This window comes from Saccostrea echinata, unplaced genomic scaffold (genome assembly GCF_033153115.1).
Source record: "Saccostrea echinata isolate AGI-Se365-2 ecotype Australia unplaced genomic scaffold, CSIRO_AGI_Sech_v1 ptg000001l, whole genome shotgun sequence".
NCBI lineage: Eukaryota > Metazoa > Mollusca > Bivalvia > Ostreida > Ostreidae > Saccostrea > Saccostrea echinata.
In genome coordinates this window covers 10,486,948-10,511,652 of record NW_026889750.1, presented here as the reverse complement: position 1 = coordinate 10,511,652, position 24,705 = coordinate 10,486,948, and the positions used below count along the sequence as shown (strand labels likewise).

The 24,705-nt window shown below is 33.2% G+C and overlaps 1 protein-coding gene and 1 long non-coding RNA gene across 3 annotated transcripts; one reads left to right on the top strand and one right to left on the bottom strand.

Moving 5' to 3' along the window:
- The first annotated feature begins 4,923 nt into the window (after positions 1 to 4,923).
- Positions 4,924 to 24,662, top strand: LOC133185086 (putative ammonium transporter 1). Of its 2 annotated transcripts, none has more exons than XM_061320147.1 (11): positions 4,924 to 5,083; positions 7,757 to 7,846; positions 18,896 to 19,129; positions 20,095 to 20,198; positions 20,622 to 20,759; positions 21,371 to 21,601; positions 22,150 to 22,288; positions 22,445 to 22,539; positions 22,936 to 23,062; positions 23,704 to 23,817; positions 23,995 to 24,662. In XM_061320147.1, the coding sequence occupies exons 1-11, from the start codon at positions 4,960 to 4,962 to the stop codon at positions 24,195 to 24,197; spliced, it is 1,599 nt and encodes a 532-aa protein (XP_061176131.1). In that variant the 5' UTR covers positions 4,924 to 4,959; the 3' UTR covers positions 24,198 to 24,662. The 2 variants fall into 2 exon arrangements, with proteins under 2 accessions (XP_061176131.1, XP_061176139.1); XM_061320155.1 differs by lacking the exon at positions 4,924 to 5,083 and adding an exon at positions 6,214 to 6,513.
- Positions 14,835 to 18,017, bottom strand: LOC133185104 (uncharacterized). The gene is made up of 3 exons (XR_009720880.1): positions 17,974 to 18,017; positions 16,086 to 16,203; positions 14,835 to 15,057 (listed from the first exon to the last, which is right to left on the bottom strand). It is a non-coding gene; the product is annotated as an uncharacterized LOC133185104 (long non-coding RNA).
- Positions 24,663 to 24,705: the final 43 nt, after the last annotated feature.

Here is a 24,705-nt window from a genome sequence, read left to right as displayed (position 1 = left end):
TGTGTATAAAATGATAAATAAAAAAATGTTTAATTTGATGATCACTATGTTCAATTACAGACATGACATGACGACCATGTGTCTGTGTACAGACTCGTTGCAAGGTTTTTCAGTTGGGAGGGGCAATGTGACAAGCAAAAATTAAAAAAAAAGAAAAAGAAAACAACTAAATTTCCCAAATTCGAAAATCCTTTTTCATGGGGAAGGTGATAGGATCTTTCTCCAACTTATCGGTATTTTTTTTCGGTGATGCAAGAATTGCCAGAGTTCGGCCATACTACGACAAAAAGTGGGTGAGTCAAGCAGCCTATAAATGAACTTTTCATATTTCTACATCGAAGGACTTTTGTCTCCGAAAAGGGGTGCCCTATCACTTTTATTCAATGGATAAATCAAAGTAAATGTAATTATATATATAAAGAGAGAGAGAGAGTATTCTCTTTCTTATAACCCATATACGAGACAAGTAAAATCGGTCGATTCAAAGGGGACAAACTTGTTTAACGATAAATCCCTTAAATTGACATCTCTTCCAAGAAAATGCATAAAGGAGTATATTGTTTAGCTCGTCTGGAGTGAGTAGGTCTATCCGGGTATATTCTAAGTCTGTGACGTGTTGCACTACATGGTCACCCACTACAATAAAAGGCCAATCCTTGCATCAATAATTTATCTAATAGCGTGATGAAGTAGGTCTTGAATAGGATAAATAATAGATAAATATTCCACTAGGTAATTATTGAAATATTATTTTACTCTCAAATTTTTGCAAAATATGTATGATTGTATATGTGAAGAATACCTCAGGTTTCGAAGGTATGACTTCAGCTTTTATACATGATCACGTGTCTGAGAGAATAACGAACGACAACTCTGCAAGGGAGATTTCATGAACATCGGGGTGTTCCGGACTCCCCCTAGAATTTGCAGAGTTATTAAAAGTATATACATGTACTGCAGATGATAAAAAGTGAATTTGGATCCCCCTCCCTGGAAAACGTATACCCCAAAACCACGACCACGAAATCGGGTTTTTTTTCTACCCCCCCCAACTCCACCCCAACCTGTAGACAATTCCTGGATCCGCGCCTGAATGTTATTAATTCTGACTGTATAATTACGTGTCCAGGATTTTATTTACATTACATAGAGCACAAGCTCGTCAGAGCATGTTCATTTAAATTAATGTTAAAATAAACTACAAAGAAGAAACATTTAATTTAAAGAAATCAGAATGCTTATGTCGTTGGGGTCTAAAACATATTTTTCATACAATGGAGGAAACTGAAAATGTAAGAATAAGAAGAAATAATAATATGGAAACTGGAATATCATTCAAATATTATAGTCTTTTTTTAAAAAAAAAATTTAAAATGAAATTTTATCAAGTAAAATTGAATTAAAATGCAAATAATGAGAAGAAAAAAATGAAAAATAGGGTTTATAGAAGAAAAGTTTATTTTTAATAAAGTTTTTTTTCTCTCGTATTTCAAAATAAAACTTATAGACTAGTTAAATCATTTGTTTATGACTACGTCTCTGTGTTCACATTATAAAAGATAGCAAGGGTTGTCTAGTAAAAACAACACAATGATGCTGTGGATTATTTTTGGAAACGCGCACACCATGTCATGGCAATAATATCTAAATAAGGTGAAGCTTGAATCACTGCATGACAGCGTAAATGGCAATTCATTGCTTTTAAAGTGCACAATTTTACTTTACTTAAGTTTTTTTAAATGAAAGATTGATTGAACCACGTTAAAGCTCTGCATGCTTCTTTTATTGAAACAAAAAATGTATACACCAAAACTAATACTTTTCTATTGACGACCTAGCTGATGTCCTTCACCGACATGTGCGCCAGGAATTGATATGTAAAATATGTTACATAAGCAAACAGCAAATGACTTTTTTTTTCATGAATTCCTGAACGATGACAGAAGATCGAGGAGGGTAATTAACATATGCATGCACTTTGTAGTTAATGAGATAATGCAAAGGATTGTAATTACTATTTAATGGGATTAAATCTGAAAAAATATTATAAAAGAAATTTTATCTTTGTTCAGATGCAAATGATTTATATAACATTACACGCAACATTACATTACATTTCATCAATTCTCAGTCATGAATGAGAGGTGATACATAGTTTCAGCAATCTAATCAATCGTATTTATAAATGAATAAATTTTGCAAATTAACTCCGAAACACTTACATCAGAGTTCATACTTCCTCCCTTTGTAGTCGCCCGCGTGGCGCAGTGGTTAAAGCATTTGCTCTAGAATCACGGAGTATGGTGTTGATCCTTACGTCGCGGGTTCGAATCAACTGTGTGAAGTGGGGACCAGTCCTTGTAATGAGACCGTATAAACCGAGGACCCGTTTTTTTTTTATATATGTATTTCCTTTTTTATTCTTTGATATAGAAATGGAAACAGCACGTAATGGAAACGAACCTGCATACAATGTATGTAAAAATATTCTTACATGTGCACGAAGAATCATTTTTTCAAAGTGGGGAGCCAGTCTAAAAAAAGTGCCCAAATAATTAAAAATAAAAACAAACCGAAAGCTGATCAAAATTATTTAGATAATTCTATTTCGTGCGGGGAGGGGGATATTCTTATTCTCGATACAAAAGAAAGCTGATCAAAATTATAACTATATAATGGTATTTCGTGCGGGGAGGGGGGTATTCTTATTCTCGATACAAAAAGTATTTGAATACAATGACGTGAGAGCTTCGACCTTACTCAAAGAAAAGGTCGGTGTGACTGTGTGAAAAGGGGGGGGGGGAACCGGCCTTTCAATGAAATTTTCCATAATAGATTACATGAAACAGCATTTTCAGAAGAAGTTGGAAACTCCTCCCCCAACCCCCGATACTCCGTTCCTGCAACATTCACTTCGAATTAAGTTAATAGATAACAACAAACTTACAACACCTACAAGGCCGCTAATTTATTAAATGTGTATAGTGCGCTCGTCAATGAACGGGAGATGACACACATTATCAAAATTATATCGGTTTCTTGGTGACATTTACATAAAGTATCACTTAAATAAAACATTAACTTATATAAATTTATTTATTTTTATTTTTTCATTTTTACACTTAAAAATGTTAGGTGTGAGAATATTCTTAATTTTAAGATGTAGTGCTTTCTAGATACTTAAATTATTTGATTTCGATTGCAGAATTATGAATTACTCTACATTTTTAAGAAGTCATTCAACCTTTCGTTCAAGTGCGCTTTTGTAACTCATTTCAGATCTCTGTCAAATTATAGCCGACTCACGAAGAAAATTCACGTGTCACATTAATTCAAAGCAGTTTACTACGTATCCCGGATCTCTAGTACCATTAATATTACTTTTCTAAATCATTTGATGATCTTCTATATTTTTGTACGCACTTGTATATTCCTCGTTATACCGGTATAATAAAAAAGAAGGGGTTTTTTTTTTAGGTGCTTGGGTCCTTCAATAAAAGGACTTTAAGATTAGTTGTTAAATATTTTTTCAATACATGTATCTACACATATATGTAGCTTATTTAAAAATTAATAACCAAAATAGGGGTCAATTTTTCATTCCTTCTAAGCATTTGATATGAACTTTCTGCACTATAAATGTAACTTGAACATTAAAAAAAAAATACTTGAGTGAATCATAGCATCAAACGCAGTCCTATTTTATGTAAAATATTGTGACATAAAAAAACTTCCAAAATACTTCACATGTAACCTTTCTGCACACATAAAATATAATTTTTCTGACATTATTTTTTTTTTACAGTTAATAAAAGTGAGTACATGTATGTGAGTCTTTGGAATTTCCGGAATTTTCAAAATAAGTTAGAATCTAAATATATTACCAGAACTAAAATATGATGCAGAATATTCAGACTAGAGATCCAATAAATATCTGAGGAACGAAGGTTGGCACCGTATTTCAACTCTGAGAAAAGTAACGGGGCACTACGATGAAAGAGTGCAGTTCAAGAACCTTGGACCAGGGGACGACCCCCTCCCCACCCAACCCCACTTTTTTGAGAATGGCCTTTAGCGGTAAATTTAGCATTAAAATTGGTCGAATTTATCAAGCCCACATAATTGTATTAGATAATTATATAAATAAATGCTGATAAAGAAAGCAAGACACCCCCCCCCCCTCCCTGCAGAAATAGGATTTTTGAGATTACATTTTGTAGGCCTTTTTTTCTTGTCAACTACTTTTGTGGCTGGTCCCCAACTTTGGAAAGCATTGCAAACCTGAAACTTTTAAATTGTGAACATTAAACTGCAAATTATGTTACAAAATCTGATTGTCCACCCAGAGATTTTCCCTGTTTTTCCAGTGAATTATTCTGACTTCTAGCACAATTTACAATGTATGCAATATAAACTCTTAAAAAAATAACTTGGACCGAACCTTATGACAAAGTATATGTTCCCGCCATTATAAAATACTGCAAACATTATTTAAGCGAAAAGTTCATTCTACATTATTTTTTATATTGAACTCCATTGTCCAAGTTACTTATATATAAAAAAAAATCAAAGGATGTAAATATACATGTTTATGTATGTATACTATAAGAGGGGTGTACGGGGGGGGGGGGGGGGCTGTCAACATGCACCCGTGGTCCATTTATGTGGACATGTTCTTTTAAGCTGTAATGAGAAGAATAAATATGCAATGTACTGAACTAGGGATTCAAAATCCGGATTCCAAATAGGTGTTCTGCCAGCTCACCTTTCTGGCCACCGGCGCACGAATTTGCCTGGCCGTTACATTACAAAAGCATTGTGTTTTGGAAAGTCCATTGGTGACCAGACCACGTGTTCTACATTAACTGTGTCAAGTCTTAATAGCTGTAAACTGAACACAGCTCACTCGTAATGCAGGACAGGAGATTATCCTACGACATTTTCTCCGAAGAGTAAAACATGGCCTCCACACTAGATCTGAGGAACATCACTGGCGAGGTTTTTGAAGTTTCCCAGAGTTTTATGAACTTGAAACAGAATGTGGACCATTTTTTCCTGTTTGTCATGGGAATGATCGTGTTCTGTAAGTGTGGTTAATTTACAATGATCATTATGTATTTTATCGTTTTTAATTAAAATTAGTATTGTGCACACTATAGTCACAAAAATGTACACGTGCAATTATATTACAATGGATATACATATAGTATAGTGTAAACAATATTTGACCGACATGCACATCATTTTCATTCAAATGACTACTTTATCACTGTTTATAAAATCTCCAACTGCTGACAAAAGTTCACTTCATAAAACATCATACACCGATAAATCTGTTTGAGCATTTAAAACATTCATACTTAATTAATGCATGTATACATTAAGAGATTATTTACAAAAAATGTTAAATATGAGAGAATGAACTTGAAACAATGAGACTTCATTTCACTGGTACATGTAGATGAATCAACACTACATACCATGTTATAATGAATAACAATTGTATTGAGAGTATCATTGCTTTCTATGAATGAAAATATAAAGATAATTCCTAGTTTAATCATATTTTACTATTATCTTTGACCAAAGAAGGAAGGTACATTCTTTTCATTTTGCAATATAAATGTACTTTGGTACATTCGTGTAGTATTCGTGTAGAATGGACATATCTTAAGTTGTATCTACATCATTCAACTTCTTAAGAAGGTCACTTTCTCTGAATTTTGAAATTAACTGCCTGGTTTAATTTGTTTTCTTAAAATAGGTACAGGTTTAGTCTTCCATATCTTAATCTCAGTTTTTAAATAACTATAAGATGCAATGTAGAGCTATCGGTAATGAAGAGATTTTATGTAAGACATCTGTACAGGTCTGAGAAAACATAAGTTACTGTAACATGTTAAATTAGAGATAAAGAAACGAAAATGGGGTTCCGTGCATTGTATTTTTCCAAGCATCTAAAAACTTTTTTTTTTTTTGATTGTCATAAAAGGGTGTGGGTCTTATTTTTAGATTTTAAACCTCAAAAAAAATTTCTGATCATGAGCACGACTTGATCACTCGGTCTTAAAATGTTAAATGCACACTCTTAGAGCATGAACAAAATTTTCTTTAAATACCTGTTACTTAGTGGTTGCAATTAAAATTCACCCAACCGTTTTTTCTTTTCTTTTTCCTTCCTTTTGTTTTCCACTCATCGGATAAGCATTATCACATTTCTAAATTCTGAATTTCGTTCGAAAAACACTAGTGATATTACTTTAAAATAGAAAAAAGACATTGAAAGCAAATCATTCAACCGTGTCTTGATGTTAGATAAAATTGATGCTATGACTCTCTGTGAATTATTTTGATTAAACGGGAGAAATTGACAGGGTTTGGATAGATTCCGATAAATTCCATTGTGAAAAAAAAAAATGGCTGGAAATATTTCTGAACTGATTATAGAGACAGTCAATTTTAAAGACAATGTGGATCATTTATTTTTAATCATCATGGGAATGTGCATTGTTTGTAAGTTAACCTTTCATAATTTTATTTATTCTTTATGGGAATTAATCAGCACATTTACCTTAAATTATTACATGTAATTGATTTGATTTGCTCTATTATTGATATATTAATTCTTTCTATGCAGAGTTTGCACTCTAATATAGTCGTCGGTTGCTTATGAAAAATTAAAATTGATCGCAACTGAAATGTTTTAGATGCATCAGTTGTTGATAAATATACTTGCGCTGCAGCAATGTACATGTATCTGTTCCATCTTTTCAGGTTTATGTAATTATACACAGCGTTTACTAATTCTTTTTAAGAGAGAAATTTAAAATATATACGCTCAACTCGACATTTAGATATATCGACGACGTATTGTCAATTAACAATGGCTATTTTCATTCTTATGTCGATATGATATATCCTGGTGAACTTGAGATAAAAGATACCACAGAGTCTGACACATCTGTTTCATATTTGGATATTTTACTTGAAAAAGACGTTAATGGTAATCTAACAACCAAGCTTTATGATAAACGTGATGACTTTAACTTTTCAATCGTCAACTTCCCTTACTTATGCAGCAATATACCTTCATCACCTGCATACAGGGTATATATCTCTCAGTTGATTCGATACGCAAGAGCATGCTCTACGTATGTACAATTTCTAAAACGAGGTAAATTATTGACAAATAAGTTGATGAAACAAGAATATCAGCTGTCTCGTTTAAAGTCATCATTTCGTAAGTTCTATGGTCGATACAATGACCTTGTCAACAAATACAATTTATCATTGAGTCAAATGCTGACTGACGTTTTTCATACTAATTGTTAGACCATTATTTACACACTGAATTGTCGACGGATTTTTCCGTTATTTCCCGATCATGACAAGGAGCACACGGCGGGTGTGACCGGTCGGCAGGGGATGCTCACTCCTCCATGGCACCTGATCCCACCTCTGATGTTTGGAGGTCCGTGTTTTAGTGTTTGCTCTGCTTATATTTTGTATTGTATAATGGACTTTAATTTTGAGCTTGAATACTATTCGTTATCTCCATATATTTCATTTCAAATGAATGTATTCCAACATTATCAAGTTAACGGCCTATACGATGTAAATTTCAAGAACATGGTGCACTGACAAAAGTACACGTGGACTTCGTACATGATGTAAATAAAGTTTTGCATCATTTCCACAATTTAATAAAAATTTAGTTGAGAAAGACTCCATTCTAATTATAATTATTTTTTTGCAGTTATGCAATGTGGGTTTGCCTTCTTAGAGGCTGGTGCAGTGAGAAGCAAAAATACAACGAACATTCTCATCAAGAATGTAATGGACTTATGTAAGTTACAGGATAGGTATATTTTTTTTCTTTTATGTTGTCATTGAGGAACATCTGATCGATGATAAGTAGAATTTAACAAGTCGTACATTTCCTTGTCAATTCATGACTAATGATATGATCTACAGACTTTACACCTTATGAAAGTGTTTGTTTAGAATATATAATTAGAAAACATTAAAGATCTTTTTTTCATTTTTTTTATTAGTGAGGTAAAATACACGTTAAGTAAATCCTTTGCAAATTTTGTTGTGTCGATATGTAAGTAATTATTTTGAACTTTTTGAAATTCTCTCACTTTATAAAGACATTTCTCACAGAACATTGCTGCAGTGTGCCCTTTATAATCATTAATTTTTGTCATTTATTAATACTTCTAGTGAATTACTGCATCTTTATATATAGTCTTGTTGAGTCATTCATGATTGTAAAACTCTCATCTGTCTTATTTGTTAGTTTCCCATTGCAATTGGTCAGTGCATGTACACGTAGCGCAATCCATTTTTCCAAAGAAGATGGGCGAATAAGTCGAGTGAAATGCCTCCTTTTCAATAAAAGTGAAACATTTAAACTCAGTTATAATATAATTTTCTTTGATGTTTCAATAAACATTTTTGTCTACTTTATGTAAAATCTCCACAATTTGCAACAATCTTACAAGTGTGAAAATTATTCGTGTATGAAGTACATGTAGCATGCACACACGAAAGAGGGCAAAATGGTCATTTTTTATACTACAATACAATTTTTCGATATTAAGTGGGTCTTTGCTCCATTGTTTAAGTGTATCTTCAAAGTATGTTTAAAGGTATGCATTTTTTGCTTATCGAAAACATGAAGCAAAGACCTATTACCTTAAAAATAAACTTTTATGACAGAAAAGGAGATGGGTGAACATATCGTGCAGAAAGCCTATAGCTTCAGATATATAAAAATCATTTCAATTTGTGAATTTAGTATTTAGAGTAAAGCTCTCATTATTGAAATTTATGAAATTATAATAAACAAAAATTTTCTGAGGAAAATTTTCTCGGAAGAAATTATTCTTTTATTAAAAAAAATAATGTGGTATTCGTGGGGTTCGAACTCTAGCAATAAAAATCCTGAGTATCATTTTCTTTCGAGACTAGCACGCTAACCACTAGACTACACAAGTCCTGATGAACAGTGGCATTTAAATCATGTTTGTGATATGACCCTTGACTTAATGGACTTCAAGTATTACTCGAAAAGATGCGAATGCTATGTCATAAAAATATATTTTTAATGTATTGTGGGTCTTTTCTACATGTTTTTGGAAACCAAAAAATGTATGTTTTTATGCAAACTTTGAGGATTAACTTTAAAAAAATGAAGCGAAGACCCACTCATAACGAAAAATAGTGTTATAGTGTGAGAAAATGACTCTTTTTGCCCTCTTTAGTGTGTTTATAATATTTCATAAGCAAATAATTTCAAATTTTGTGAGATTTTTACAATTTGTAGAGATTTTACATAACGTATAATTTAATGTTAAATGAAATATCAAGGAAATTTTTGATATAATTAAAATTTAAATTTTCACTTTCATGTTTGTCACACTATAGGCTTTTCGCTCGTCATGTTCACCCATCTTCTTTATATCTTTCCGAGAAATATTTACAAAAAATGTAAGTCCAGTTTCTGAGTTGTCAAGGGTCATATCACAAGCGAGATTTAAATGCCGTTATTAACTGTTATAAGAAGAAAAACTGATACTCATACTTTATCGCTTGGGTTCCATTCCCCAATAATCCTTAATATTTTTTTTACCATCACATAAATGCCGAAAGAATTTTTCCACAGTAAAGTTTTCTTGTACGTATTTCATACAAATATGTATAAAAAAAAAAAAAAAAAAAAAAAAAAAAAATCAAATTCAAATTTTAAACGAAGTATTTAGAACAAAGTTCTTCTCATTGAAAGGTATGAAATTAGGACTAAAAAGATTTTGCGGAAAAATTATTCCGATTTATTTGTGGAGCTTGAGTCAGTATACATGTACTAGTATATGAATTACTCTCCGATCGCGTGGGAAGTGTAACAAGTCTTAGTGCATTATTTGAACTATAAAATATCTACATAAATATTGTATTGTTTAATCGTATTTCAGACTTTAAGGACATACGTAACGTACCTTACCTACTGATAATTTTTGAAGATATTCTTAATTTAAGATTATAGTGCCATCAGATGTTCGTAGACAAAAAAATCAGTATGCATTACCAGGGGTTTTGAAAAGATATATCAATGTGATGAAAATTCTTGTATAATTCAAAGAAAAATATACAAAAATTACTAAACATATATTCTAGATGTTTTGTTGATCCAAACTTGTTTTAGAAGAAGTATACAACAGCATTTATAGGCATTAAAATGTAGTACACAGTTCATTTAATTATTGGAACTCTTCCAATTCCAGGGAAAAATACAATAAAGTTCAAACTACATTGCGTATGTCCTTAAAACGAAATATTACATAAGATCATAAATAAACATGTAAACAAAAACGATTAATGATAAAGGTTAAGTTATGAATAAAAAAGAATGTGGAGGGACTTGGTGCAATGTACACGAAACATTTATCAACTTTGTAAGAACGTACGGACCTATTATACAGGTGAACCTTAACATCTGGGAGTTCCATCACGTGTTCATGTTGTATTTATAACTACATTTGCATTGAAAATCCCTTTAGAAGTCAGAATACGTTTAAAGAACAAGGTACAGTTTCAATACAAATCTGGCCCTGTATTTTTCTAAAATACGAAAGTGATGAAAGAGATTAAAATTCATGCTTTCTGAAATGTTAAAACTCCATGCACTATGATCAAACAAATCGTTTTTCTCATTTGACTTCCTGGTGCTAATTGTGGCGTCATAAACTTGTACATTCTCCCGTACTTTCATAAAAAGTTGCAAAAGACATCAATTTTCAGTGAAATTTTCTTTCAGATAATATAGACCACATGCATCGCCCACAAAGATTTTGAGAAATATGATTTTTCAAAGAATTTTACACAACATATCAGAATATTGAAGTGGGCGACGGCTGTGGACACATTTGAAATGAGTCATTCTGAGCCTTTTTCTGCTTAAAACTTTGAAAAACACGAAATTATTGACGCCATATTTGCAGAATGGTCCTCCTTCGTGCCATATTCTTTCTTGAATTATAACACTCATATACATGTACTCAACTCATATTTAAGCCGATTTCAAAACTTTTTGAAAACATTAAATTTTTAGGGCACAATATAGCCAAAACCATACCTTCAGTTCTTCTTTGATTGTAATTATGCCTTTGTTTGCATTTACCTGAAGAGTATATATTATTTCTCTCATATTCCCTTTCAGGACAAGAGTTTTACATAAAAATTAAAAATCATATATGGCGTATTTTTTATAAGTTCAGACTAACTAAAATTAAAAAGATCTTTCTATTTGTTTTATCACTTTATATAAAGATGGGACTTTCCTGTAAATTACATAATTTAAATCAATCGCGATTCATAGATATCAGAGTTTAAAACAATAACCGATTTATTTCCCGACTCCGCATTTAAATATCACCCAGTTTAAAGTCATTTTAAGGGTTTGGTTTTGTGTGCACCCAAGTGAGACTCACTAAAAATAAAAACCTTAATATCTCAAAAATTAAGCCTTGCTAACACTTGAAAACTGGTCCATGTCATCTTCATAATGAAAACAATCTCTGGGTATATGCAGCTTAATTGACACTTGCTGCAGTTTGCAGCTATGAAGTGCACAATACACCTGCAGGACTGCGCAGCCACAGGTTTTAGTAGTGCACTAAAAAATCCAAAAAAATATGAAATAGTTAAACCAATTAAGTGGCTACAACTATTTGTGAAGAACCTTTGATTTAAATGTAAACTCACTACAATAGGTACATTTCTTTAAATGCATACTTGTTACTTAAACAAGAAAATGTTAGCCATGAAAGTAGTCCCAACCACATGGCAATGTGTTAAAAATAGAATTAAAGAGACTCACTGTTGATCTAAAAATAGCACTTTATATGAAAGCCCAGATGTATCTAAAATATTACTCTATGGTGTTTACAAAACACAGGGAAATTAATGTTAGAAAAATGATTTTCTCCTTTAAAAATATGCCAAATAAGATGTTAAAAATCTGCAGGGATAATGGAAGTGGGCAATTTAAATAAGAGGCCTGGCCCACAACATTCACTTGAGTCACCTTAGTGTTCTTCAGATTTCTAAGACATTCTTATCCCCCTTAATTCTCATAAAAACAAATCTGAGCTAATATTGTGGCCCCACCCTGGGTCATAAGGCCATGTCTAATCCAAAACTGATTCCACAACATGAGGATATTTCATTATCAATATGGCTAACATGGCTTATATGTTTTCTAAAGTTTTTTTTCACATGTATACATGCATTTACCAATTTATATGTAAAATCTGATCTCAGATTTATCTGAAGAAAAAAAATGAAAAAAAAATACAAATAGGGAATATTTTAATATTATTAATAATAAGTCTGGCAAATGATTTTGACCAACTTGAATCTTCACTTCTTGAGGATGCTTGCATACATTATGAGTAAATCATTACCTTGTTGTTCATTAAAGGACGATTTTTTCCTATCTATTCTTTGATACCCCTATTTTAGGGTTTAATTTTTATGGATGACAGATGGACAGACACCAGAGACTCTTTGATCAGAAAAGTTCAATAGAGCCTCTGCTCAGATGAGCTAAAATGTAAATGTCTTTGATTATTGTAAAAAAAGTCACCAAGAAGAACAAAAGAAAAGGATGATAAATGAACTTTTTTATGCCCCCGGATCGAAAGATCCCGGGGGTATATTGTTTTTGTCCTGTCTGTCTGTTTGTCTGTCTGTCTGTTGTCAACTTTAACCTTGCCCATAACTTTTGATTGGTTGGAGCTATGACTTTCATATTTCACATGTGTATTCCTTGTGACAAGACCTTTCTTTGGGTACCATCATATTTAACCTTTTGACCTTGACCTTGGAGTTTGACCTACTTTAGAAAAAAATTTAACCTTGGCCATAACATTTGAACAGTTGGTGCTTGGGGTTTCAAACTTCACATGTGTATTCCTTGTGACAAGACCTTCCTCTGGATATCAACCCCTTTGACCCTTTGACCTTGACCTAGGAGTTTGACCTACTTTTGAAAAACTTTATCCTTGACCATAACTTTTGAATGGTTGATGCTAGGGCTTTCATACTTCACATATGTAATCCTTGTGACATCACCTTCCTTTGGATACCAACCACTTTGACCTTTTGACCTTGACATAGGAGTTTGACCTACTTTTGAAAAACTTTAACCTTGGCCATAACTTTCGAATGGTTGATGCTAGGGCTTTCATACTTCACATATGTAATCCTTGTGACAAGACCTTCCTTTGGTTACCAACCACTTTGACCTTGACCTTGACGTTTTTATTTAAAAAAAACTTTAACCAACGCCATAACTTTTGAACAGTTGCAGCTAGGTCTTTCAAATTTCACAGGTATATTCCTATATAGACAAGACCTTTCTTTGGGTATCAACATTTTTAGCTCACCTGAGCCGAAGGCTCAAGTGAGCTTTTCTGATCACATTTTGTCCGTCGTCCGTCCGTCTGTCTGTAAACTTTTCACATTTTTGACTTCTTCTCAAGAACCACTGGGCCAATTTTGACCAAACTTGGTACAAAGCATCCTTGGGTGAAGGGGAATTTAAATTGTTAAAATGAAGGGCCAAGTCCCCTCACAAGGGGAGATAATCAAGAGAAGACAAAAATAGGGTGGGGTCATTAAAAAATCTTCTTCTCAAGAACCACAGGGCCAGTAAAGCTGAAACTTATATGGAAGCATCCTGGGGTAGTGTAGATTCTAAATTGTTCAAATCATGACCCCCGAGGGTAGGGCGGGGCCACAATAGGAAATACAAGTTTTACATTGAAATATATAGGAAAAATCTTTAAAAATCTTCTTCTCAAGAACCACTGGGCCAGAAAAGCTGAAACTTATGTGGAAGCATCCTGGGGTAGTGTAGATTCTAAATTGTTCAAATCATGACCCCCAGGGGTAGGGCGGGGCCACAATAGGAAATACAAGTTTTACATTGAAATATATAGGAAAAATCTTTAAAAATCTTCTTCTCAAGAACCATTGGGCCAGAAAAGCTGAAACTTATGTGGAAGCATCCTCAAGTAGTGTACACTCTAAATTGTTCAAATCATGACCCAGGGGATAGGGCGGGGCCACAATAGGGGGAATCCCAAGTTTTACATTGAAATATATAGGAAAAATCTTTAAAAATCTTCTCAAGAACCACTGGACCAGAAAAACTGAAACTTATGTGGAAGCATCCTGGGGTAGTGTAGATTCTAAATTGTTCAAATCATGACCCCTGGGGGGATGGTGGGGCCACAATAGGTATTACAAGGGGGGAGTCTGGTAATGAACAGCATGGCCAAAGTTACTCAGGTGAGCGATGTGGCCCATGGGCCTCTTGTTTATCTTTTTGCCTGGATTTTGACTTGCATTTGAGATACTTTAACCTTCGCCATAAGCTGCCATACGGGGGCATCAGTGTTTCACAAACACATCTTGTTTTATTCTTAATCACTTTCAGGATATTATATTTCTTTTAACATGTTAACCAGTATTTGCAAGTTTGACTATTTTTTGTGAAACTTTCTTTAAAGATATAAGGTATAATTTTATAAATAAGCTTCAATTCTAATAATATAACTCTAATATAACTCTCTAAGATATTTGAGACCTGTGTTCTTAGCATGGGTTTCACAAGTGTGACTTTAAAACATTTTTTTGCATTTAATGCACTAAACAATATGAATAAATTAGATAAAACACTATTATAATATCCTGTATCAAGATCCCAAAATGTTCTTCATTGTAAACTCGTGGAAAGTTCAAATATGTATTTTTGCTTGGTCATCGTATGTTCTTTTTCAATGATGTTTGGAAAGTTCAAAGCATTTGTTCATACAACCATGAAATCAAAAATATTAACTTTCTTTAGTCATATCATATGAAACTAAATCACAGTCTTCACATGTTGCTGATATTTTCTCCAACACTGCTTTCCAAAGATTAACTGTTGAGACAAACCAACATGGACCAAAACCTCTGTCATTTGAATGATCTCCTTAACTTTGAAATCTGTAAAATAATAAATATAAATAATTTATAATATACCACTAAAAAAAAACAATACTGTTGATCACTCTCAAAGAGGGAACTTGAATTGAAATTTAAATCTTTACATCATGACTAAGTAAAAAGCATGCAGAGATAGACATGTAAATTTCAGGGTCAAAGGCTACACATCCCTCAGCAATGATGGTCACATTGTAAATGTTGGTTAACACTGATTGTTGGACTGAATATATCTTATTTTAATTTACAATTAGTGTAGATCAGAGTAGTTTAATCCATATAGAGATAAATGAGTCTAATCTGTATACAAAGAGGTCAACCATAAATAAGATCAATTAAGGTAAACCCAAGTGATGGTCATGTCATCTTGCCTTGGGAAGTAGATGAGACAAGCATATAAGATCATAATGAAATAAAGCAAACAAGTACAAAATCTGAAGGTTAAATGACAAGGTAAGGATTTGATGGCAGAATTTTAAATCCTGATATGATGACATGTGTGTTAGTAAGCTACAAGAAGATGATCAGAAACAATTCCTTCCAAAAGAGATTGAAGTTTTCAATTATTTAAAAATAACCTCTGATGTGACTTCTTTTTTCAGTCACTGTTTACCTAACATTTGTTTTTTTATCGTTAAAGTCAACTGCAATATAAACAATTACTTTTATTGGGTTATAACGTGACATCACACATAAGGTTTTATTATTCATGATAACGATACTTAATTCGCTCAAGCAGCCTCAGGTAGGAGAGAGCTGTAGGCAGACTCCAACCATGGCTTGAGACAATGTGATGGACACATACACAACATTCACTTAAACAAAATCTTTCTTTTCATCCAACCGCATATATATTTCTCATCATAAAAATTGTACATTCTTTCATTCTGTACACATAGAATAACATCTGAATCCAATCATACAAAATGAAAATGACTAGTCAGCTCACTGTGATTATAACACCTACCTTATACCCTTATACACATGTCTATTAAATTTACAGAATCATTTCATTGGGATATAAAACTTACCTTACAGGGGAGGTTTTTGGGAGGGCTCCAACACAGGTATCACATGATTATGAAATGCAGAAATTGACAGTCCAGAGAAAATATCTGAACAGTGTTCTTTTTTGTGAAACAAGGCATTCTGTAAACATGGTAAACATAGTTATAATAAATTTTAGGAAAAAAGTTCAAAAACAATTCTTTTAAATCTAGATATTAATATTAATCTTTGTTGAACATGCTGAAGGGTGTCAGTGTTTTAACTGAATGGTATTTATTTCCTGAAACTGTGTCCGATAAAACTTTTTTTTTTATGAGACATTATAAGAATAGAGTTTTGCTTCCATCTCTCGAAATTATGTGAATTTGAATTTGATTATTGTTTGTTATCTTCATATTTCATTGAAAGTCTCTTCCATTTTTTTCTTTAAGCATTTTAACCTCAATGTGTCAAACTATACCAGATTTCTTGATTTTTTTTATTGGTCCCATCAGGATAGAAATAACAAGGTTTGCCTGTACCATTAAAATGCAGGTCCTCCAAAAAAAATAATAATAATAATAACCTTTGAAATAAAGTGGTGGCTACATGGACATTCATTTTTTTTTCAATTTTATAGAAAAATCTTAGAGGTTTCTACAAGAATATTATGGTATTTATGGATCAATACCAAGGTTTACCCCCCACCCCACCCCCAGCACCTTATCTCTTCCTTACAAGTGCAACCAACAACCTAAGTCTAATTAAGCATATGAAAAACTTTCATAAAATGAACATTCAATTAAAAATAAACATGCTTGGTATCATTTGATTCAGCATGCTCAATGGTAACTTAAGACCAGGTAAGACCCTCTTATTATACTCCCTTTTTGATGAAACCAATGCAGTTGCAGAAATTCAAGTTTTCAATCTTAACCATTTCAACTAGAGAATATTAATTATTAATACTTTATGCAATTTTCATCTTTAAAAAAAGCTATTTTTCAATTTTACTGCACTCTTCATTTGATGAACATTGAACAATTTACATATCAAGCAATAAGCAAATTAAGTTGACATCCTTGAAAATTTTTATCGTTTAATTTACTTTTCCCCATGAGAACTACATATACTGCACTAATCTGCAAATCAGAAGAACCAAGTCCAAAATGATGGTTTGTATACATAGAATACAAACTTATGTGAAAATTATTTATATAAATAATTAATAATACTTGCATCTCTTTTACAAAAAGTAAAACAAAAAAGCAATAAAATTTGAATATCAAAATTTTGATTTACAAATAACACATCTGATTTACCATATATGTGTACTACGTAGATCCACTTCTCTTAGCCGTCATTGGACATTTAACTTGGTGTGTCTGAGGCTCATTGAAGGATCTTACACAAAAATCGCTCATTAGTGAAAACAAAATTTAGTTCTTTACTCTACTCATAATATTTGAAACCCTGTTTTTGACTGAACTATATTTTTATACAATGACGAATACTTTTAGTATTTTGAAACATAGTCACATTTATTAGAGGAACCTTAAATATTGCCCGCTACCAAATTGTGGTCTGCAAGAAACACGTGGAAATTCTCAGATCCTTTGTATAACGTTTAACCTTTTTAAAATTGATGTGCATCAGATCGCAGGCGTTGTCATACTCAAAATGTATTACTGATACTAGGAGTTATATCGTATTTCTGAGATAAGGCTTATAAATCACAATAAACACAACAAACCGACTTACCAGCTCCTACTTTCACTTTAGCCGAATATAGCATGACAGACCTCAGAAATAAACTACGCTGAGTGATTATAGTTCTTAATTTTCGTGCAATAATTTTCAATATTATATGACATTGTCCTACATTTGTAGGATTAATATGCTTATTTGATAAAAGGTAATTAATAGCCTTACCTGCAAAAGAAATAACAGACGTTAAATTCAGTCGGAACTGCTAAAACTGAGCGCGTATTAATTTATCTGTCCATTGTAAAATCGAAGACGGAGCATTCCCTGATATGACGTAAACATCGATGTTACTTTTATAATAAACAATATTAAACATTTAGATCGAAACATTCTAATAGCTGGAGATTTTTTACGAAATATCTCTCTAATTGCTTTGTGTAATCGAGGTACTAGAGACATCAGATTACAGAAATAGTTGGTTTCAATACCGGAATGGCAGCCCCCAGATTTCGCATGGCGGACATGCCTAGTTGATGAAAAACAGACAGTTATGGAAAAAGTACGCACAGAATTGTTAGGAACGTAACAAATAGTTGTACCCATGACGTTCAACTATCTGCACATATACAACAAATGTCATGTTATTGTTTTGTTAGACCTGTAGCTGTGCAGTCCTGCAAGTGTAATATGCACATTATTGCTGCAAGACACTGCAAGTGACAACCAAACTGCATACATGTCAAGACAGCTTTCCCATGGAAGGTGTCATAGGTCAGTTTTCAAGAGTAAGCAAGAAGTATTTATCAAGATATTGAGATTTTTATTTCATACGAGTTTCACTTGGATGAACACAAAACCAAACCCTTAACTATAGAAACGTGGGGATATTCAAGTTCAAAATCGGTGAAAATTTTAATTTGAACGTAAATAACAAATATCATGTTGATCTGCACTTAATCTCTTATTTTTAATTTTTAGCTCAGATACGCCATATATAGCTTTAAAATAAGTATAGTTGTGTACTTCAGTTTATTCTAATTTTCAAATAAAAATCAGTAAAGTGTATAATCACATACTGGTTGAAATACAGATTATAATTTTACTTTCACGTGTATTTAATGAAATCAATTGTTCGCTTCTTTTACAGTCATCTCTGGGGTGTCCTATTGGTTGTTTGGATTTGCCTTCGCTTTTGGTGATGGTGTCGCCGACAAGTTTATTGGACTGAAGTATTTTGCTTCTTCTGATGTTCCACACAGCAAATACGCCCTGTTTTTCTTTCAGTTTACGTTTGCCGCCACAGCCTCTACAATTGTTTCCGGTGCAGTAGCGGAGAGATGCGAGTTTGTGGCATACTTCGTATACAGTGTATTTATAACAGGTATCAGATTACAGTTACAATAATATTATTCATTTAAGGATTCTCAGTTAATCAACATAAACTATTACACAAAGAAAGATAACTCGTCTATCCATTTAGGGATTCTCAGTTAACATAAACTACTACACAAAGAAAGATAACTCGTCTAGAGTAGCAAAACCATGCGTCCCTAACATAAGGCCATCCCAAGATTTTTCTGTGTTTAGCGTCCATCCTAAAATCAAAAACCTATCTTTCTATCCGGGAAAAATTCACAAACCGAAAGGGAAAACACAACATTATAAGAATAATTGTAGAATTTCTCATCATTATCTGAGAATCTTCCTCTCATTGTAACAAAGATAAACTACTAGTTTATTAAAATTAATTTATTTTGGTAACGTTACACAACTTTGAAAAATTGCGATGCCGATATCAAGAGAGTAATTTGTGCTGCAAATATTTGTATTTGTTCACTTTTCGTATGTGTTTTTTAATATTTAGAACCTCAAAACCAATGCGTCTGCGGACGCTCATCGTCGCAAACTGCGGCCAAAATGTACGATCCTCTCCCATTCTGGTAGGAGAGAGCTATATGCGGACTCCAAACCGTGGCTTGAGACGATGGTGAACACTAAACATAGAAGAAAACTTGGAATGGCTAAATATTCAAAAATTTCAAGAGATTAATGGTGCATTTAGCGCATACATTCTGAAAATGGCCCTCCATTCTCCTCAAAAAGAAAAAGATGATGATAGAAAGAATGATATCTTAGAGTCCTCTTTTCTTATGATAAAAAAAATAACTGCATGAGACTGTAGCTAATTATGAAGGAAAACAATCCATAACGGAGAGCTAACGAAGTTATTCTTTTGGTGTCGGGGGTGGGGGGGATGTTTAAACTTTCTCCTTCTCACAACCAGAATGCCTTACATGCTGGTGGTAGCATCTTCTACCTAACTAAAATATTTATTTTGGTTTGCAGGTTTCATTTACCCCGTCGTTACACACTGGGCATGGTCCTCAGGAGGCTGGCTGACTATTGGGGATACATACTCAGGACTTAACAACGAAAGTGTTGCTTATCAGGTAAATGTGAATTATTCTGGTAACTAATTGTTCCAATAAGAGCATTTCTTAAGTTGATGACCCTTAATAACAGGGGGGAAAGTGAGGGGGGATAAACAATAATAAAAAATATTCAATGCAAACAAAGTAATGTTTAATATTTATTCATTTACTATTAATAGTATTTTGACTTACATTAATTAATATATCATTACAGAATCAATGCATATGACAAACATGTACATTTAAAGGGTTATTTTAGATCTATACACTATTTTTCTACATGCTTTATTTATTTAGTGGTGTCCAGTTTCTATATTTTATATCAATCTCAGATAAAATGTTTTAAGCTTATAAAATTTTATATAAATTACAACTTACATAATAAATACTATTATACTAATACATGTATTTTACAAACTAATGCTAATGTCTTCTCTACAGGACTTTGCCGGTAGCGGAGTTGTACATGTCCTCGGTGGAATCGCGGCTCTTGTGGGGGCTGTAATGCTGGGTCCCAGAATCGGCCGATTTCACCGCAGCTCCAAAACTGTAGCCCCAATCAGAGGTCACTCCGTACCGGTTAGTAATAAAAACAAATATAACTATTGCTGCCTCAGGATTAGGCCATGTTTTTTTAGTTTTCATACCAGTGGGCAAAAATACTGGGTAATTAAAAGTTATTTAAGGCCACTTGTCAGCTTTTGAAAAAAAGATTGGTCAGAAACTATTTGTCAAAATTATCAATAACAATCTTTTATTGTGTCAGCACCTATATACTGTGACACGGTACCTTGGTTTATACGGTCTACTCTGAAGGACCAGTCTCCACATCCCGCATGCACAGCGGGATTCGAACCCGTGACGTAAGGATCAACTCTTTACCCTGCGACTCTAGAAAGAAATGCTTTAATCACTGCTTCATGGGAAAGGGTAGGGGTGGGTGAGCGGGTAATTTTTGTGAAATATTCCTATATTTATAATGACCGAAAAATCTTACCCATTTAGTATGGTGCATTCATTTATAATGCATGAGATTATCGACTCTTTTCATAAAAGGCACCTAGGCCTAGATTAGATCATCTTTAGTTACATGTAGTGAAAGATCTGTAAGCTGTGAAATTTGCCTTGCTTCGTATAACACTCGTCGTACTGAAATCTTTGCTTAAACTTTATGAATTTATCTTGAACAGATTGCTGCTTTAGGTGGATTCATTCTTTTCTTTGGTTTTTTGGCCTTTAATGGCGGATCCCAACTGTCAATCAGTAACCCTGGTGACGGAGCCGCCGTATCCATAGCAGTAGTAAATACGGTCATTTCGGGATCATGTGCTGCTGTCATGTCACTCATTCTCAACCGGCTGCATATTTTTGGAAATACTTGGAGTTTATTGATAACCATCAATGGTGCTTTGACTGGAATGGTACGTATATTTGTTATAAAGTAGAAATAATAAGTACAAGCAAACAACACAAGAATGTATGATATTGTTTCACATGTTAAAAATAGAAGAGCAGGAAGATGCAGCGGATCCAGGAAATTTTTCCAAGGGGATTGGGGTGGTGGGTCCACGCCCACAAAATAAAAATAATGTACATTTGAACAATTAATGCAACATCTTCTCCAAATATAAAAGAAAACACACATCCGTACATGTCGGACACATAGGTAGAATTTCACTGGGAGGTGGACGCAATCCAATTTCTTAACAAGGGAAAAAAAAGGTCAACAGACATCATTGTTTTGGGGGCTCAACTGTTAATTTAAATTAGCACTGGTTTTCTGTTTACTGGCAAAAATCACTGGAGCACGTCAACCATTCCCCACCCCAGTTTTTGTCGGGCAACATGTACTTTTTAGTTTGACAAATGTAGGTGTGTTCTTCAAGAATTATTTTTCAAGCTCTAAGCACCATTCATCAACCATACCTTTGTCAAAATGACTTTGTCATTTTGTGTAAATTCGTTTTAGGTAGCCATATGTGCTGGTTGTAACGTGTATGAACCTTATGCCTCATGCGTGATCGGACTCATTTCTGCGATTGTATACAGGACCTACTCCGTTATCTTGCTCAAGATCGGTGTGGATGATCCCCTGGATGCTGTAGCAGGTATTTTCTTCTATCAACTACGTATTTCCAAAGTCTGATAACGTTTTAAATATGAGAATTAAAATAGTTGATCATTTTGCTTATAACATTACAGGCACCTTATTTATTACACACTTCTCTCATTTGTCAATTTTAATGATTAAAATGTTTTTCTAGTGCATTTTGGCGGAGGCAGCTGGGGAGTTATAGCGGTGGCGTTCTTTGACAATTCCAACGGAATTTTCTATGCGCGGGATCTCAAATCTGCTTACGTAAGCTCATACATACACCACTGTAACATGTCAAATATAACTATTAGAAATTTGATAAAATATCAAAAACAGTTTAATAATCAAAGTAGGTGACTTTTATGTTTAAGGGAGGATACAGCAGAGAAGATATGAAGCACCTCGAATTTTTAGTTCACTGTATATGAAAACCATTTTGTTGTTTTTCTTTGCTTTTATATATTTGTTTTCGTTTCGGAAAATTTTGAGTCGGAATTTATTATCTGATTATGACATCCTTTCGATGTTGAGAAAACTTCAAAGCTTTATTGTTGACCCGTACAAGGAATCGTTTTCCTTAAAACTTGTGACAATGTGCTTGATCTTCAACATTATCGGGGTACTCATAGTTATATTGGTTTTCATTTGCTTTTTCCAAAGAAACTGGGCTGGCAGTTTATAGGGTTGTTTGCCATAGCAGGTTGGACATTGGTGCTTTCGGGGATTGTGTTTGGAATTATGAAAGCACTTGGATTTCTCCGGGTGAGTCGAGAAGAGGAAGAAAAAGGTAAATGAATTGTACATAAAATTTTATTTTACTGAGCAGCGCTGTATTCTTCCAAACAACGGACAAACGTTAAGCTAGTTTTTCAATTTAAAGTATACGAAAAGCTGCAAAATATGCTTTGTTTTTGTTTTGAACATATTTTATTGATTAAATCAAAAGGATTGGAAACAAGTTCTAAAATAACTTACTAGTTCCTCTCCTTATATAATACGGTATGTCATGCAAATTAAAGAAAAATAATACAAATGAGACAAATAAAATTTAACATATCAACTAAGAAAATCTACATGTTTCATCAATAAATTTATGAATAGCAGCAAAAATACTGTTATTTATCTGTAAAGGCAAATTTTCATCACCATATAGTAATAGGTTTAAATCAATAGTGACCAATTCAAGCATGAACAAGCGATTGAAAAGAGTATTTCTAGCATTGGAATAATTTTTGCATGCAAAAAAGAAATGGTACACATCTTCGCGTTTTCCGCATGAACAAGAAGGACTATTAAAAATATGCCTGTTTCGCTTCTTCAAAATTATAAAGCTTCTTTGCAATATTCCTATTTGAAATAATTCAAGTAATATTGCTTATAGAAATTTCATAAACGACAATTTAGGAGTAATTCTTACTATATCTTTAGGTTTGGACATCCCAAAACACAATGAACCCGCCTATCCTGTGGAGGCGTACGGGCACGGCCATATTGAACGCCTGATCCAGATACTGGAGAATAACCCCACGGTCGTCACACAGGGTAATCCGATAAAATCATAAAGCAGTATTATAACATGTGTAAAGCAATATTACCATGTGCATATATTGAGGAATTAAACATTGAAATAAAAGTAATATAGATATGTATTATATATGTAATGCCTAATATGTCAGTTTGATTCCTTGTAAATTTTTTTTTGTTATGAATAAATTACAGGATTCACAAATGTGGCTTATGAAAAAGAAATTACAGATAAAGGACAATACGAGAATCCGGAGACACAAAACGTTCTACGTAATGGGTCTTCCGAAAAGGTGGTTCCATCAAGAGAAGTGCACCTCAAAACTCCCGCCAATGGAGTACGCGTCACGGCACCTCATAGCGAAGTACGCGTCACTGTCAACGACACCAAGCTTTGAAGGTCCCATCACAAACTTCTCTTAATTTATTGAGGTTTACGCAAGCTTATGTTCCCACATTCAATGCGTTGATAAAACTGAAGTTAAACTATACATATATTCCGGTGACCAAGAGGGTTAGTGTCACGGTGCCATTTGTAAAACAAACACCCCTTCCTTCCAAATGTAATTGTCCATTTGAGCATTGTATTTGTAAAAAAAAAAACCTGTTTGTTGTGATTATTATATAACACTATTTAGCTTACATGTTAATGTTTTCCTTTGTGTGTGTATGTATGTATATGTTCATGACTGTAATGATCAAAAATGTCCAAAAATGTAGTCTCTGCCTTGAAAGTTCATATCACAAACCCAAAGAATATCACGTATTCATGTATCATATTTTTATACCAATTACCATTAAATACATGTAATTTACAAAATGTAAACTTCTGATGATTATTAAATCTTTCATCATTGCCTTTCCTTAATTTTTCCTATGCAATATGGATCCAGCTTAATTATCCAT